We start from the raw sequence: 14564 nt of genomic DNA, 5'->3' as shown, positions 1-14564 counted from the left end.
CTTGACCTCTCACCTGCTTTTCACCTTTGAGTGTGAGCTGAGCTGACACACAGCCTCAGTGATTCCAGGAGAAGCAATCTAGCTGTGGCTCAGGTGACTGGAAGTGGAAACTTGCCATGACACTTGGAGGAAACACGTTTCCGCTCCTCCCCAAATGTTAAGCAAGCTCTTAAAATTGTAAATCTAGGGGCGCCTGGGTGGCTCAGTGGGTTAAGCCGCTGCCTTCGGCTCAGGTCATGATCGCAGGGTCCTGGGATCGAGTCCCGCATCGGGCTCTCTGCTCGGCGGAGAGCCTGCTTCCCTTCCTCTCTCTCTGCCTGCCTCTCTTGTGATTTCTCTCTGTCAAATAAATAAAATCTTTAAAAAAAAAAATTGTAAATCTAATGACACCATGAAGTATGTTTTGATGTTTCAATCAATGGGCATTTCACGGTAATGGCTCCACAGCTGAGCAAGCCTATATTTGGTTAAAAATTTGGCCTATTTTGAAGTCCCTGAATTTCAAGTAAACCAAGGGGCTGCCAATCAATGTGGCAGCTGAAACATTTGCTCTACGAAGCAAAAACAATAGGACTCAACTCCCAAGTTTGAAAATTAATGCCACTTTGTTGTTTCTCTTAAAAGTCAATCTTTTTTTCCTTTGAGTTGCTCTTTATAACATCTGCTAAGTGGCTTTGTTGTTGGATTTTAGGGCTTGGCGCAATACTCCATCCTCTTTTATGGCTATTATGACAATAAACGAACAATTGGATGGATGAATTTCAGGCTGCCGCTCTCCTATTTTCTGGTGGGGATCATGTCCATTGGCTACAGCTTTCTGGTTGTCCTTAAAGCGTAAGTTTTACTGGCCTCTTGGGAAGTGAGCCATGATTTCTGGAATCAAATAGTATTATTAATTTAAGAAGGGGATATAATCGTTATCCTATTTTATATCGAGAGGATACTGAATCTGTGAGAGATAAAATGTGGTTTTAATACCAACACTAATGTTAGACCATGACATTCCCCAAACAAAAGCATTGAACACAAGCTCAGGCCTTTAGATCATCTCACTGGGTTGTACTCCTATCTTGTGTTTAAACCGATTTTGAAGACACGCCTTTTTGAACTTCAAGGTGTGACTCCATGTTGCAAACAAGGCAGGGAAACAGCTGCTGGCCCCCCTTTCTTTGTGTGCAGAGAGGTTTGCAAGTTGCAGAATCAGTTCAGTAGGCTGAATCTGTTATTCTGTGCTTATTAAAAAGACAAAACAGAACCAAAGTAGTCACTCAACCAAAAAAAAAAAAAAAAAAAATCAACTGTGTACGACAGAGAAAACGAATGGCCCCCAACAAGGCTATCAACTGCAGAATCATGGTCTGTCTGGAAGAACATTTATTAGAGCATGGAGAAGAATTTCATCAGAGAACTGACGAAGCATGTGTAACAACCCATTTAAAGACACAGTAGAAACCTGCATCTGGGGCTATGAGTAATCTCCATAATCCGTGAGCCAGTTCTCTGAGCTAGCGTGCAAGTCTGCAGAGATTTGAGAGATCAGTGTCCTGACCCTTCTACTGGACAGTGAACAAGGTGAATTGGCCTTTTGCTTCATCTCAGGAAAGGACCTCAGCCCGAGGGTCCAGGTCACCCCAAGCAGGAGCTCTTTGGAATGGTCTGTGACACACTTTATGCCTTGTCTCTGCCAAACTGGTCCCACCAGAAGACACTGACAGATTTAGTTTTCAAGACCCCACATCCACAGTATTCATCGACCTGTCCAAATGTAATCCGGGATCCTAAATGTAAGGTATCTGTCTGTCTACCTGGTAAAGTATTTCCATATTCCCCAGTCTATGCTGTTTCTCCTCTTTTAACCATTCGGATTGCCAAAACTAAAATGAGAGGGGCCGGTTATGTTACAGAGGTCTTGGGAGAATTGTTTCGATGCCAGTCCATCAGTCAAGCGCTAACTTGATTTCCAAAATCGGAATTCCTATATTTACTCATTTATTTAATAACTTTATTGAGCAATTATTATGGGCAATTACTATGGGCATTCTGAAGGGCTATCTAGTGTCCGAGAATTTAATGGTGAACAAAATAAAATCCCTGCCCCCAGGATGCTCAGTTGAAGAAACAGCCTGTAAACTAAGGAGCAAACACTGGTTGTGGCCAATACAGAACATAATATACATATTACATCCTCATGTTATGCAGATGTTATCCATGTATTCGGTGTTAGCCTTTGCAGCCAAATATTTGCTGCAGTTTCTCCTTTCTCTAGAGTGTAATATGTGCTGTTTCGTATAGCATAGCCCTTGCTATAATTTCTTCCCCGTTGTGTAGCAGTCTTATCCTGTGAGCTTCTGGAGAGTTGCTTCCTACCTCCCTTTCAATCCCCTTCCTCTTCCTGACTTTCTTTTGAGCAGAGGCTACACTATAGTGACCCTGTTGGCTTAGGATTTATGGAGTCACTTATTTGAACAATTTAAAACTTTCACATGCATCCGTAAAATGACCAAATAACCCCAGCATGTAAACAGAGATGTAAACTTGGGGTCCGAGGCAAGAAGTTGAAGCAAAGGCATGAATGCAACCATTGCTTTCTACAACCTCCCAGCAAAGCAACAGATACGTGAAGGTTGCGTCTCATAGACACAGTGGTTCAAATCTATAGCCTCCTGGAAAAGAGAAGAATGTTCATAGGTATGTGCATTTTTGTCTCTCTGTGGGCAAGGGCTAGAGCTGTCCATGGAACACTTAATAGGCATCAGGGCTCCCTCTGAACAGAAATGTACTATAGTCCTGCACTTTGTCTTTCCTTCCTTCTTTGAGCATTCCCCTCTTTCTCGTCAGTTCCTGCATGCTGGGTGCTCTGGACTCACCCATCTCATGCTCTCTTATCTGGGAGGCTGTCTACAGCCATACAGTTTTGCCAGGGAAGCTCCATTCCAAACTTCAATCTGTCAAGCATCCATTTTGATTTGAAATCTTGCCCTTTGCTCAGAGAACGCGGAAATGGATGGTGGCATATGAACGAAGTAATCTTCTCCCTCGATTAAACCAGTGGGAATCTTGGATTTCAACCCCTTTTGACCTACAAAGAGGCATTTTATGTGATTCAGCATATCTCATGCAGGCCTAGCTTGGGCACCAGAATGAAGTCAGAGAGCCCAAGCCTTGACCTACGTCTGTGGTTAACTCCTGGAAAGTGTCCAGCAAATCACTTCATAATGCTAACCCTTAGCTTCTCCATCTGTAAAGAGAGAATAATATTAACTCCCTTGACTTTTTGTTCAGCTGTTGAGAATGGGAAAACATGGTGATACACGCAGACACCATTTCAAAGGGCAAAGTGATAGACTGATGTAAGGGATAATTATTTTTGGTGATTTTTTTCATAACCCATTAAGCCGTTTAAAATATATAAACCTCTATAAGGAGTGAAGCTAATAGTAGGGGATGTAGGCCACCTCAGAGATGCCTGCCAACCTATAATGTCAGCTTTATGGCATGGTGCTTCTTTCCTTTTTGGTTCCATAGCACTGTAATACTCAGAAAACCAAAACCTTATGGGATCATTTTATAATATGTATCATATGAAATTTTAATTTTGCTATTTATAGTGATAAGGGAAAAAGAAAGGAAGTGGAGTGAGTGGAATATAGATCTTTCACCACTGAAATAAACTGTAAGTAAATGCATTTTAAGCTCTCCAAGCAAAAAAAAAAAAAAAAAATACGTGTGTATATATACACACACACACACATGTTCTAATCAGTTATATATATTAAAATATGTAGATTAGGATATATGTAACCAGTTGGCATGAACATTATATAAAAATTTTGATTTTTGTTCAAGAGTTGTAAAGTGTGGAGAAATTTGATGCATTCAGTCTGTTCTCCGGGGAGAGATACTTGGTGGGAGTTGCATCTATGCAGGAGTTTCCTGACCGGCCCTGGGTTAGTTCATTCCTGGCTGCAGGGGGCTCTGGAAATAAGCTAAAGCTTCCTAGAAGTTTAAGGGTATACACATATTTTTTTTCCTGGGGAGGGACCCATGGGTTTTCATCAGATCTCTAAAGAGAGCCTTATCCCGGAAAAGGTTAAGAACCAAGTGTAGGATGCTAAGAAAACAGTTTAGGAAAACAAATTAAAAATACATATTTTTGTAGGACCTGTTTAATTGTTAAAATCATCAATGCTTCATAGTCTTTTAATCTCGAAAGGCCTGGAAAATGAACAGTTTAAAGAATTAAAACCAAAATTTGAAGATGAACTTTTATTTTCTGGTCCTAAGAACAAATTTTGTTTGAAAACACATGCTTTCAGGATACTGCTTCTCCAGGCTACCTATGATTGTACTATTTTGCTACTCCCTACCCTTTCCCTTTCTTTGTGTATCCAGGGGGCTGGATTAAACCCTGTGTTTTTATAGGATGACCAAAAATATCGGGGATGATGGGGGTGGTGAAGACAACACATTCAACTTCAGCTGGAAGGTGTTCACGAGCTGGGACTACCTGATCGGCAATCCGGAAACAGCAGACAACAAATTCAATTCTATCACCATGAACTTTAAGGTAAACACATCAACTTCAAGACCCATGCCTTTGGATTTCCAAGATGAAAATCAGAGCCATTCCATACGGTTTAGCTAGCGAAGTATCCTGACAATTAAAAGAAAGATTAACTCATCATTTCTGTCGACCAGGATCCAGGCAGGGTTCTGATTGTGATTGGTTCTGATGACACACGACAGCACGATTTCTTCTCTAAATTTGGTAATAAAAATACTGCTGTTGGCTTGAAACAAGAGGCCATTAATAATCAGAAATCAGATAGTCTAAATAATAGAACAAGGCTTACTAATTATTTACAGGAATAAGCTAGCTCAATATTTAAAATGACCCTTAGGTATTATTTTGGAGCTTCAGATAAAAAAAAAAAAAAAGACTACCAGAAGAGAATCTAGAAAGAAGTTTGTCCTCATCTGAGATCAGAGTTTATAAGAATTCTCCCTTCTTTCTCTCACTCATTCTTACTTGCTGCTGATACCCGCCTGGTTTGTGGAATCCCAGGTAGAGTGCACATTTCCGTTCCTCATTAGATGTTTGCAAAAATAGCTTCTGAGTGTATGCTAGTTTTTGTAGCTCAGATACATTTTTTTTTCTGTTTTGCTTGAGTACAGGAAGCAATCATAGAGGAAAGAGCAGCCCAAGTAGAAGAAAACGTCCACTTGATCAGATTCCTGAGGTTTCTCGCTAACTTCTTCGTGTTTCTAACACTTGGCGGGAGTGGATACCTCATCTTTTGGGCTGTGAAGCGATCCCAGGAATTTGCACAGCAAGATCCTGACACCCTTGGGTGGTGGGAAAAGAATGAAGTTCGTCTCTGCATGCTTTCTATGTGCTTAGAACCTGACATTTGAAATTGTGTGGTTATGCTTCTCTGGTGCAATGTTCAATAAGGCCGTCCTTACCTGTCTACCCCAACGCCATCCGGTCACATATTTTCCACTCCATTCCAGCCTTATTTCCAGATCTTTCTACTGTCTGTCTGTTTCTCATTTTGTGATTTTATGAAAAGCTAGAGTTGAAAGAGATACTAGAACGCATATATTCCAACCACTTTATTTTACAGATGTGGTTAATGAATGTCAGGAAGGGAGGGGTGGTGTGTTCGGGTCACAGAACCATGGGGAAGAGTGAGTTAAAACCCAGGAATCTTGATTTCAAAGCCAACACTCCTTCCATGACTCTATGTTTCTTTCTCTGTAAATTCTGCGTCTGTCACTGAAAGATCCAATTGTTGCCCTAATTCTTTGAAACAGCAATGTTAGAGTCCTTGGTTCCTATGTTTATCTCACTGGAAACTTCAGATTACCTCCTCCGCTTTTGGCAAGTCTGGGATTCTTTGTTTCTCCTGAGCAGTCTCACTGCACACTTTCCGCCTTCTCCTCCCTTTGCCTTATTTCCTCCCCCTCCAAGAGACAGTCAAATGAGGAAGGCCCGCTCTTTGCCTGGAATTAAGTCTGATGGTGCTGTGTCTTCAGGATATGTGCCCATTGAGCAGGTTAGAGGAAGGAGAGCAGATGTAGAGAATAAGGAAATCGCTGTGTCTTGTTGCTGAGGCCTGGTGCCTTTCATAAAATGTCCCGGCATACAATGTGGCATCTTTTTACACTTGAGCATTTTCAAAGTATGTATAGATGAAGGCTGTGGGAAGTGTAGAGTGCCCACACTGAAACTTCTGCTGAGCCTTGTAGACCAAAAATTCAGAAAGTCCTTATAAGCATAGAATTTTCTAGAAATATCTTGAACAAAATGTAGCCTGTTTACAACAAAAGGCTCCAAACGAAAACATTCCATGTATTTCAGAAATGATAATCCTGAAGATGCGGGGCTATGACAGCACAGACATTTCATGGAAACCTATAAAATGTCATTAGGTAAAGGTATTTTATTTATTTAAAACAGAGGAGAACCTCAAAGCATTTATCAAGTTTGTTGTCAAAGTTTTCTTATAGTTGCGATAACTTCTATTACTTTGGCCCATGGTTCATATTGATCATAGTTTTGTATAAATGAACCATAGTAAAGGGTAGACAGTTTCTTTTCATTAGGTAGAAGGATCGTTCTACGTAAGAGTCTGTTTAACACCTATTTAAGGGGACCCTGAGTCCTAAGGGCCAACAAAGGTAGTAATGGGAATTCATGAATAACTTTATACATTTGATGGAGCAGAATTTAAATTAACCTTATAAAAGATTGCGCAGGATCCGCCAAGTTTTTAACCTTAAGCTGAAATTATACGTGCTGATTTTATCCATATTGACAGTATTTTCTCAATACAGTCTGGTAGTTATAATCATTCAAAACACAGAATCAAGAAATGGCAATAGGAAATGTTTAGTGGTGACAGTTTGAACCAGGTGTTTAGGAAAGGCCCTGCCAGGGCTTCCCAAAGTCTTTTTTCATTCAGGGACACTTTTTCCCCATCACAAAAGTAGTACATGCACTGGATTCTTTTCCCTGATATGATATAGTCTAATATTTTAATTATGAAGGTGCCAGACAGGAGATATGGACCACACATTTACTACTTTTCATATTCTCTCCCCCTCCCCCACACTGCCATTCTAAAACAGTTCTTCACTCCTGGAAATTTCCTTCCTCAGCTTTGATAACGTCATGATTTGTGTTCTCCTTTTGTTTCTCTGAATGTCCTGTTTTCCTGTTTTCTTTGATAAACCCATTCCTTTTTTTTTTTTTTTTTGCCCCTAATAGGGTGTATTCCCCAGAATTCAGTATTTAGTCCTGAGCCCATTTCAGGGAGCTCATTTATTCCAACTGATTGAACTAGCCCATATGCTGATAATTGTCAAATTAGTATTTCCAGTTCGGACCTCATTCCCCAAGAAGATCATTTTAGCTTTCCATTGGAACTCTTGTTGCAAAGTGTACCACCATGGGACGCCTGGGTGCTCAGTGGGTTAAGCCTTTGCCTTTGGTTCAGGTCATGGCATCAGGGTCCTGGGATGGAGCCCCGCATCAGGCTCTCTGCTCAGCGGGGAGCCTGCTTCCTCCTCTCTCTCTGCCTGCCTCTCTGCCTACTTGTGATCTCTGTCTGTCAAATAAATAAATAAAAATCTTTTTAAAAAAGGAAAAAAAGTGTATCACCATATCAGAATCAGTTCCCATATAGAATCATATGTGCTCATTGGATATAGGGTGATATAAATTACTTCCCTCATTATACTAGGAAACAGACTGTTATTACTGGCACATATACAGGCTCATACACAAGCATGCCTTGAGAATGGGACTTGAATATTTTCTTTGTTGTTTTATTGAGATCAATTTTGAAAGTGCATGAGATAATCTTATTTAGTCTTGTAAAAGATGGAGGAAATATAGCTGAAATCTTGCAAAATCCTGGAAGAAAGCAATTCTTTTTTAAATACCATTAACTTAGTTAATTCCTTGTGTCTTCCTGTAGATGAACATGGTCATGTCCCTCCTGGGGATGTTCTGTCCAACGCTGTTTGACTTATTTGCTGAATTGGAAGACTACCATCCCCTCATCGCTCTGAAATGGCTACTGGGACGCATTTTTGCTCTACTTTTAGGCAACTTGTATGTATTTATTCTGGCCTTGATGGATGAGATTAACAACAAGGTGAGTCTCATATCTGGATTGCTTTCGGCATCCCTGTGTTGTTACATTCCCCATCTCCAGATTGCTAGAAATGCCTTTGAAATCTCTGCTGTCTCCATCATTGCCTCCATCCCTTTGCATCCTAGATTGAAGAGGAGAAGCTGGTAAAGGCCAATATTACCCTCTGGGAAGCCAACATGATCAAGGCCTACAATGCCTCCCTCACCGGAAATAGCACTGGGCCACCTTTTTTTGTGCACCCCGCAGATGTACCTCGAGGACCCTGCTGGGAAACAATGGTGGGGCAGGTAATGTCACCAACAGACGTGGATGACAATAAATGGAAAGAAAGAGCAGAATCAATTATGTCTTTCCTAAGGGTGGCCTATTTTTTTTGTTGCTTCATGAAAAAAAAAAAAAAAAAAAACCAAAGATGTATTGAAGGCTTACTATGGTGCTGGCTATGAATTTCACGTGTAGTCTCTCGTGCAGTCCGTACTCCAGCCATTGAGGGAAGTACTACTTTTACACCTTTTTTAAAGCTGTGCTTAAAGAAAGGATATTTTTAAATGGTGTGAGGAGAGGTTCATCTTCTATTTGTGTTATAAGAAAGCACCTAGATTTAGATGCAGGCTCCTGTGAATATTTAAGTGGAACTCTACCTATTATTTCCAGTTTCCCACTAAAAGAATGTTCCTTGGGGAGCACACATGAATACTAATTTCAGCAATGTCCATTTTTGTCAAATAATTGCCCCTTAAGTGTTAAAGGAAATACTATTTTAGGTGAGTTGTTTTCATGATGATTATGTAAATGGCCCCAGTCCAAGACTGCTGGTATTTGACCAGAGAAAGGAGAGAATGTTTCAGATGGCTTTCTGTCCAATAAGGGAAACCAAATTAAGAAAACAACAATAAACTATTTCTATACAGATCCAATTATTATTTTGAAAAGTCTTTAATTCAATCTCATTAGAATTGGTGTTGCAACTGTGCATTTCGTAAACTGGTTTTGGACTTGGGACCCTCAAGGGGGACCAGATACTTTTAAATATGTCATCATGCGTCTGCCTGCCTGTGGGACAACAGTCCAGTCTCAGCAGTAATGTGGTCTCGTGGAATTATTTGAATAATTTTTTGCTGTGTACTTCTTTTTTGTAATCTAAAAGGAAAAATTGAAAGTTAGTGTTAGTCTTATAAAATGGCTGCAATTTAAACAAATGTGAATATCATTAGATGCCCTCAGGTTCTTACTAGATGCTCATCAGACTTAAGCCAATCAACTGTGATTTTAATTGTGGGGAAAAAAATGGGAACAATGTATGTGATGCTACACACACGTCCAAACAGTATGGTATGACTAAGGATTTTATTTTACTTTATTTTTATGCTTTCAGGGGCCAGATAAATATTTCCTTTTCCAGTTACATATTATTAAATACTCCGTTTTCAGACATGCACATTCATACATGTTTATAAAATGTATTATATCTGAAATTATAAATGAAATGAAATGTAGGCTGCCTTTACTTAGGAGACAGGTATCGTAGGTGGGGTAATGGCCCTTCAAAGATGTCCGTGTCCCAATCCCTGGAATCCGTCTGACGATGTTACCTTTCGTGGTAACATGGGCTTTGCCGATGGGACTAAGTGAAGGAAAGTTATCCTGGATTATGTGGATGGACCTAGTGAAATCACAAGTAGGGACAAAAGAGTCAAAGTCAGAAAAACCAGACACGACAGTGGAACCAGGCTGGAGAGATGCACTTTGTAGATGGACAAAGAGGGGCTGTGAGCCCAGGAGTGCCGGCAGCCTCCAGAAGGTGGACCTTAAGGTGGGGATCCAGCTTCCTCCCTGATGCCTACACCTTGATTTTCGACTTCTGACCACCAGAACTGTAAGAGAATAAATTTGTGTTGTCTTAAGCTCCAAAGCGTGTGGTAGATTGTGACAGCAGCAACAAGAAGGGAAGGCACAGAAGTATATAGTTTCTGAATTTCAAGGGTCCTTCCTTTTTTTTTTTTTTTAAGATTTTATTTATTGATTTGACAGACAGAGATCACAAGTAGGCAGAGAGGAGGAAGCAGGCTCCCCCCTGAGCAGAGAGCCTGATGTGGGGCTTGATCCCAGGACCCTGGGATCATGACCTGAGCCGAAGGCAGAGGCTTTAACCCACTGAGCCACCCAGGGCCCCTCAAGGGTCCTTCCTTGAAGGTGCTTCATACAAGTCTTAGCACATCTAGGCTGCTCTGTGAGTCCTCAGCTAAGGTGGAAAGACATCAAAAATCAGGGGGAAAAAGCTTTTTTCACAAACTCAAAACTTTGAGATGTTCTCTTCTTCATGTCCTAGAATGCATACTGACAGGTGGGCCATGCAAGCTCCCCTTTAACAGTCTTACTAGAACGGACTGTCAAGGAGAAGATTGAGGCTGTTCTTTTCTGGGGAAGAGAAAGTGATCAAGTAGATAGGAATGCCAGAGGAGGATACTTATGCCTCCGATTATGCAGAAGTTTCTGGGTTGGCCCCACACATACTGACTTAAAGGAAAAGCCACTTACTTAATTCTTCTTGGGATTTTGCTGCTTCTCTTGTCCTTAAAAAAAAAAAAAAATCCCGTCTTTGGTGCTTTTCCTTGCTTCATCATCTCACCTTACTGCCCCCTTCTCTTTCATCTTCCTTTCCCTAAGGGGTATACAGCGCTCGTGGGAAAGTCTGTGGGAGCTGGGCCAGAGGTTGTGGTTCTGAACAGAATGTTGACGAGGGAGGTAGAGTCTCTGGGGATGAGAGAACCAGGGGACAAAAAAACCCTGAGGGCTGGAGAGTTTGGTCTTTAAGAGATCAATGTCAGTATTTATATCCACGCAACTAGAAACATTTTGTCTCACCGTTGAAAAGTGACTCCAGGGGCGCCTGGGTGTCTCTGTTGGTTAAGGGTCCGACTCTTGATTTTAGCTCCGGTCATGATCTCGGGGTGGTGAGGTCAAGCTTGAGTCAGGCTCTGCACGCACAATGGAGTCTGCCTGATTGGGATTCTCTCTCTCTCTCTCCCTCTCCCCCACTCCCTCCTTGGTCCCTCCTCCAGCTCATGAGCCCGTGCTCGCTCGCACGCGCTCTCTCTCTCTCTCTCAAATAAAATAAATAAATAAAATCTTTTTTAAAAAGGTGACTCCAGAAGAAACAGTAAAGGCATCTGCTGTGCATGTCAGGTTGAGGGTACACCCCAAACATTCATTGTTCTATAAAAACATTCCAGAATTTTCCTCTTCTCCTCCACGGATGCCCTCTACGTTGTTTCCTCAAGGATGATATAGGACTCAAACCTCTCTTTGAGTCTGAATATAAGATAATTTGGTGGCTCCTTTATCCCTCCAAGGAATCTCAAGATGTAACCACTTAGGTCCATCTCCAATGGCATTTGATAGGTAGGTAGCAAACACCCATGGGAGATTGTTATTTAAAGCTACATACTGAGGTCTGCATTTTGGGGAAGGAGAAAGCCGCCAACAACTGAACGAACAGCAGTGGCTAACATTTATTGAATGCCCATAATGTGCCTAGTGCTGTTTCCTTGAATTTCTAAATTACCCTTCGAGATAAGTTATATTTCTATCTCTATCTTATAGATGAGGAGGCCATGACCTAAAAAGCTACAATAATTTGCTCAAGCTCTTAAAGGAAGTGAATGACAGGAGCCCAGATTTAACCCACACGGTCTGATGAGAGTTTACATCCTTGTCTACAGTGCTAATTGTCCCTAGAAACATAATGAGCATCAACACATACTCTCGAAACTCCTGCCATGGGATGTCTAGAATCTGTGGTCCTTGGTGATGCCCCTTTCCTGTTACCTGCTAACGACACGTTTGCTGAGCAAAGCTGCGCAGGCATTTTAACTAGCTGTCGTGAGTGGAAAGCTGCGAGGTGCAGGGTGCGGTGCTCAACAGAGGCCTGTGGACATTGTGCTCCCATCCTGACTAGCAAGCTGCGACCTGGGGTTGGTGCTCCTCAGGTGGCCTGGGCCACTGTTTCGGGGATTCTCTTTCTTATGAAGCGTTGTGGTGTCCCTGTGGTCTGTGAATACATCTTACGTTTCCATATAATGTTTCAATCCTCTTCCAGTATTTTATATGACAGACCACTGCTTGGGAAAAAATAGGATTTCAAACATTGGGATGAGGATGTTTAGGAAGACGTGGGCGACTTTATAACCACTGTGAAATTTTCTCTTACCTGAGGAAGGCCTTCTGACAAGGTGAGGGAAGCCAAAAAATATCCCTCATTGCCTACCTCTAATTGATACTAGTTACTAGAATCTGAGCTCAAGTTGCCTGGGAATGAAAAAGAGAATAAGACCTGGAAGAAAAAAAGTTATGGCCCGAAATACCTGCAGGAATTGACTATCATTCAACCGTTCATTCCATATTTTTTGAGTGTAAGCTGAGTGGCAGGTATCATGTTGGCTGCTAGAGGTCCAGTGGGCCCCAAGGTGGGCTAGTTTCTTGCTCTTGTGAAAACTACAATTTCTTGGGGGTGAACAAAGTTATTAATTAAGTCATTAATTTGCAAATTCACAATGCTAACCAAGCACTACAAGAATGAAATGCATGGAATCTGAGTATTTTTTATAGGGAGACTCGCCCTTGTCAGTGAGGTGAGTGAAATCTTCCTAAATCAGTGATGCTTTAGTGGTGTGTGTTCCTTGTTATAAACCCAGCCACGAGGTGAAGTAACAATGATTGAGTGGTATGAAGACCCATGCAAAGGCCCTGTGGCCTGAGGAAGTATGGAGATTGAGGGTCTGAATGAAAGCCAGGGAGCTGGAACGAAGAAGAAGGATGAGCAATACCAGAAGAATATGGGGAGCTAGACAGGAGCCAAGTTATACAGAAACATTCAAATTATGCAGAAACCTCGCACTCTCTTAGCCCACCTTTTACTCCAGCTGTTCTGCACACAGCTGTTAATCTGACAGCATCTCAACGGCTGTGTGCTTATTCACTCTACCTTCAGAGTTCCTCTGCTGTCGTCAAGTGGGTTGTTAATACCACATGGGGACATCCTTGACTAATGGGGGTGGTTGCTGGTGGATCGGTATGCCCTCCTTTTGTCACTGGCACGGACAGTTCCGAGGCTTATTCTGTACAGCTTTTAGTCTTCCAGGTGGGTCCCCAGAAGGATAAGACTCACTTGCCCCAGTAGCGGCAGCTTTTAGCATGCTCTCAGGCAAAAGCTTTCCTTCCTTCTGTTTCATTCTTCCCAGCCTTCACTTCCCTTCTTTGACACCACTTCCCAAAATACACTGCCAGCCTACAAGCCCTTGCCACAGGCACTATGGTTGGTGAAAACTAATGCTAAGTTTTTAAATTTATATTTTTAAGGTTTTACTATAATAATTTTTGTTTGGGTTATATGTATGTTTCAGTTAACTGCTATTTATAACAGGTTATATTTATAATAGCAGCAATTTTTTAAGAATAAAGTATGTTAAAGTTAAAAGCAATCTGAGATACATTACATTTCATATGGTACTTGGACGTATTAAGAATCATGGAAGTGGTAGACGATCTGGCGTTCAGGAAGCATTGCTCTGAAGTATGAGGCTGGAAACTAATCTAGTGATAGCTAGTCAAATGGCCCTTTGCCCCATGAGAAAATTCTTTCTCACTAGTTATTTTAAAGGGGAGATTATGTAGGTAGCTGGAAGTAGAAACCAAAAGACTTTAGAAATTATAGAAGAACACTAGTATTTCTGGCAAAAATATGTATTACTAGATGTTCAGTATCTTCAGTCTTGGGACATAAATTATTGAGAAGGAAAAGAAAAAGAAGAGCAGAGGAGAACTATCATAACCAACATTTATAATTATGTGTCTATTCTTATGTTTATCACTGATTATTGTAGGGGTTCCATGAGGAAATAGTGAACTTTCCCTCTAACCCCAGTACACACCCTTTTGCACATAAATTTAAGTCCACACCACTGGGTAACCAGTTTCTAATTTTCCAGAACTTTCTATGCCTATATGTTTACATACATGCATATATACATAGGAATTTTTGTTAACAAATGAGTTCATACCACATACCCTATTTTGTAAATTTTTAAAGATCCATTTCTTATCAGAACATAGCATTCTAGAACTTTTTAAAGTTTACTGAGGTATTCATATACCACATATTCTACCCATTTAAAATTATACAATTCAGTGGTTTCTAGTGTATGTTCCACATTCCACATTCCACCCATTTAAAATTATACAATTCAATGGTTTCTAGTGTATGTTCACATAGTTGTGCATCTCTAACCACAAGTACATTCTTTTTCTTTCAAGATCTCACAACAGTCCATTGTGTGGGCATGCCCTTCTACTTCATAAATCTCCTAAGCATATTTGAATTGTTCCCAATTTTTATCTGGA

The 14564-nt window shown here is 41.0% G+C and overlaps 1 protein-coding gene across 1 annotated transcript in view; it reads left to right on the top strand.

Annotated features, from left to right (window-relative positions):
* The window catches only part of TMC1 (transmembrane channel like 1), a 115737-nt gene that overhangs the window by 69173 nt on the left and 32000 nt on the right, over positions 1 to 14564 (top strand). Inside the window, exons 10-14 of the mRNA XM_046021865.1 lie at positions 692 to 834; positions 4423 to 4567; positions 5176 to 5370; positions 7986 to 8165; positions 8291 to 8452. Coding sequence (XP_045877821.1) covers positions 692 to 834; positions 4423 to 4567; positions 5176 to 5370; positions 7986 to 8165; positions 8291 to 8452 — 825 coding nt within the window. The remainder of the gene's footprint in view (positions 1 to 691; positions 835 to 4422; positions 4568 to 5175; positions 5371 to 7985; positions 8166 to 8290; positions 8453 to 14564) is intronic.

This window comes from Meles meles, chromosome 11, assembly GCF_922984935.1.
Source record: "Meles meles chromosome 11, mMelMel3.1 paternal haplotype, whole genome shotgun sequence".
NCBI classification, from domain to species: domain Eukaryota; kingdom Metazoa; phylum Chordata; class Mammalia; order Carnivora; family Mustelidae; genus Meles; species Meles meles.
Note: the sequence above shows the minus strand (reverse complement) of the source record. Positions and strands in the feature narration are given on the sequence as shown.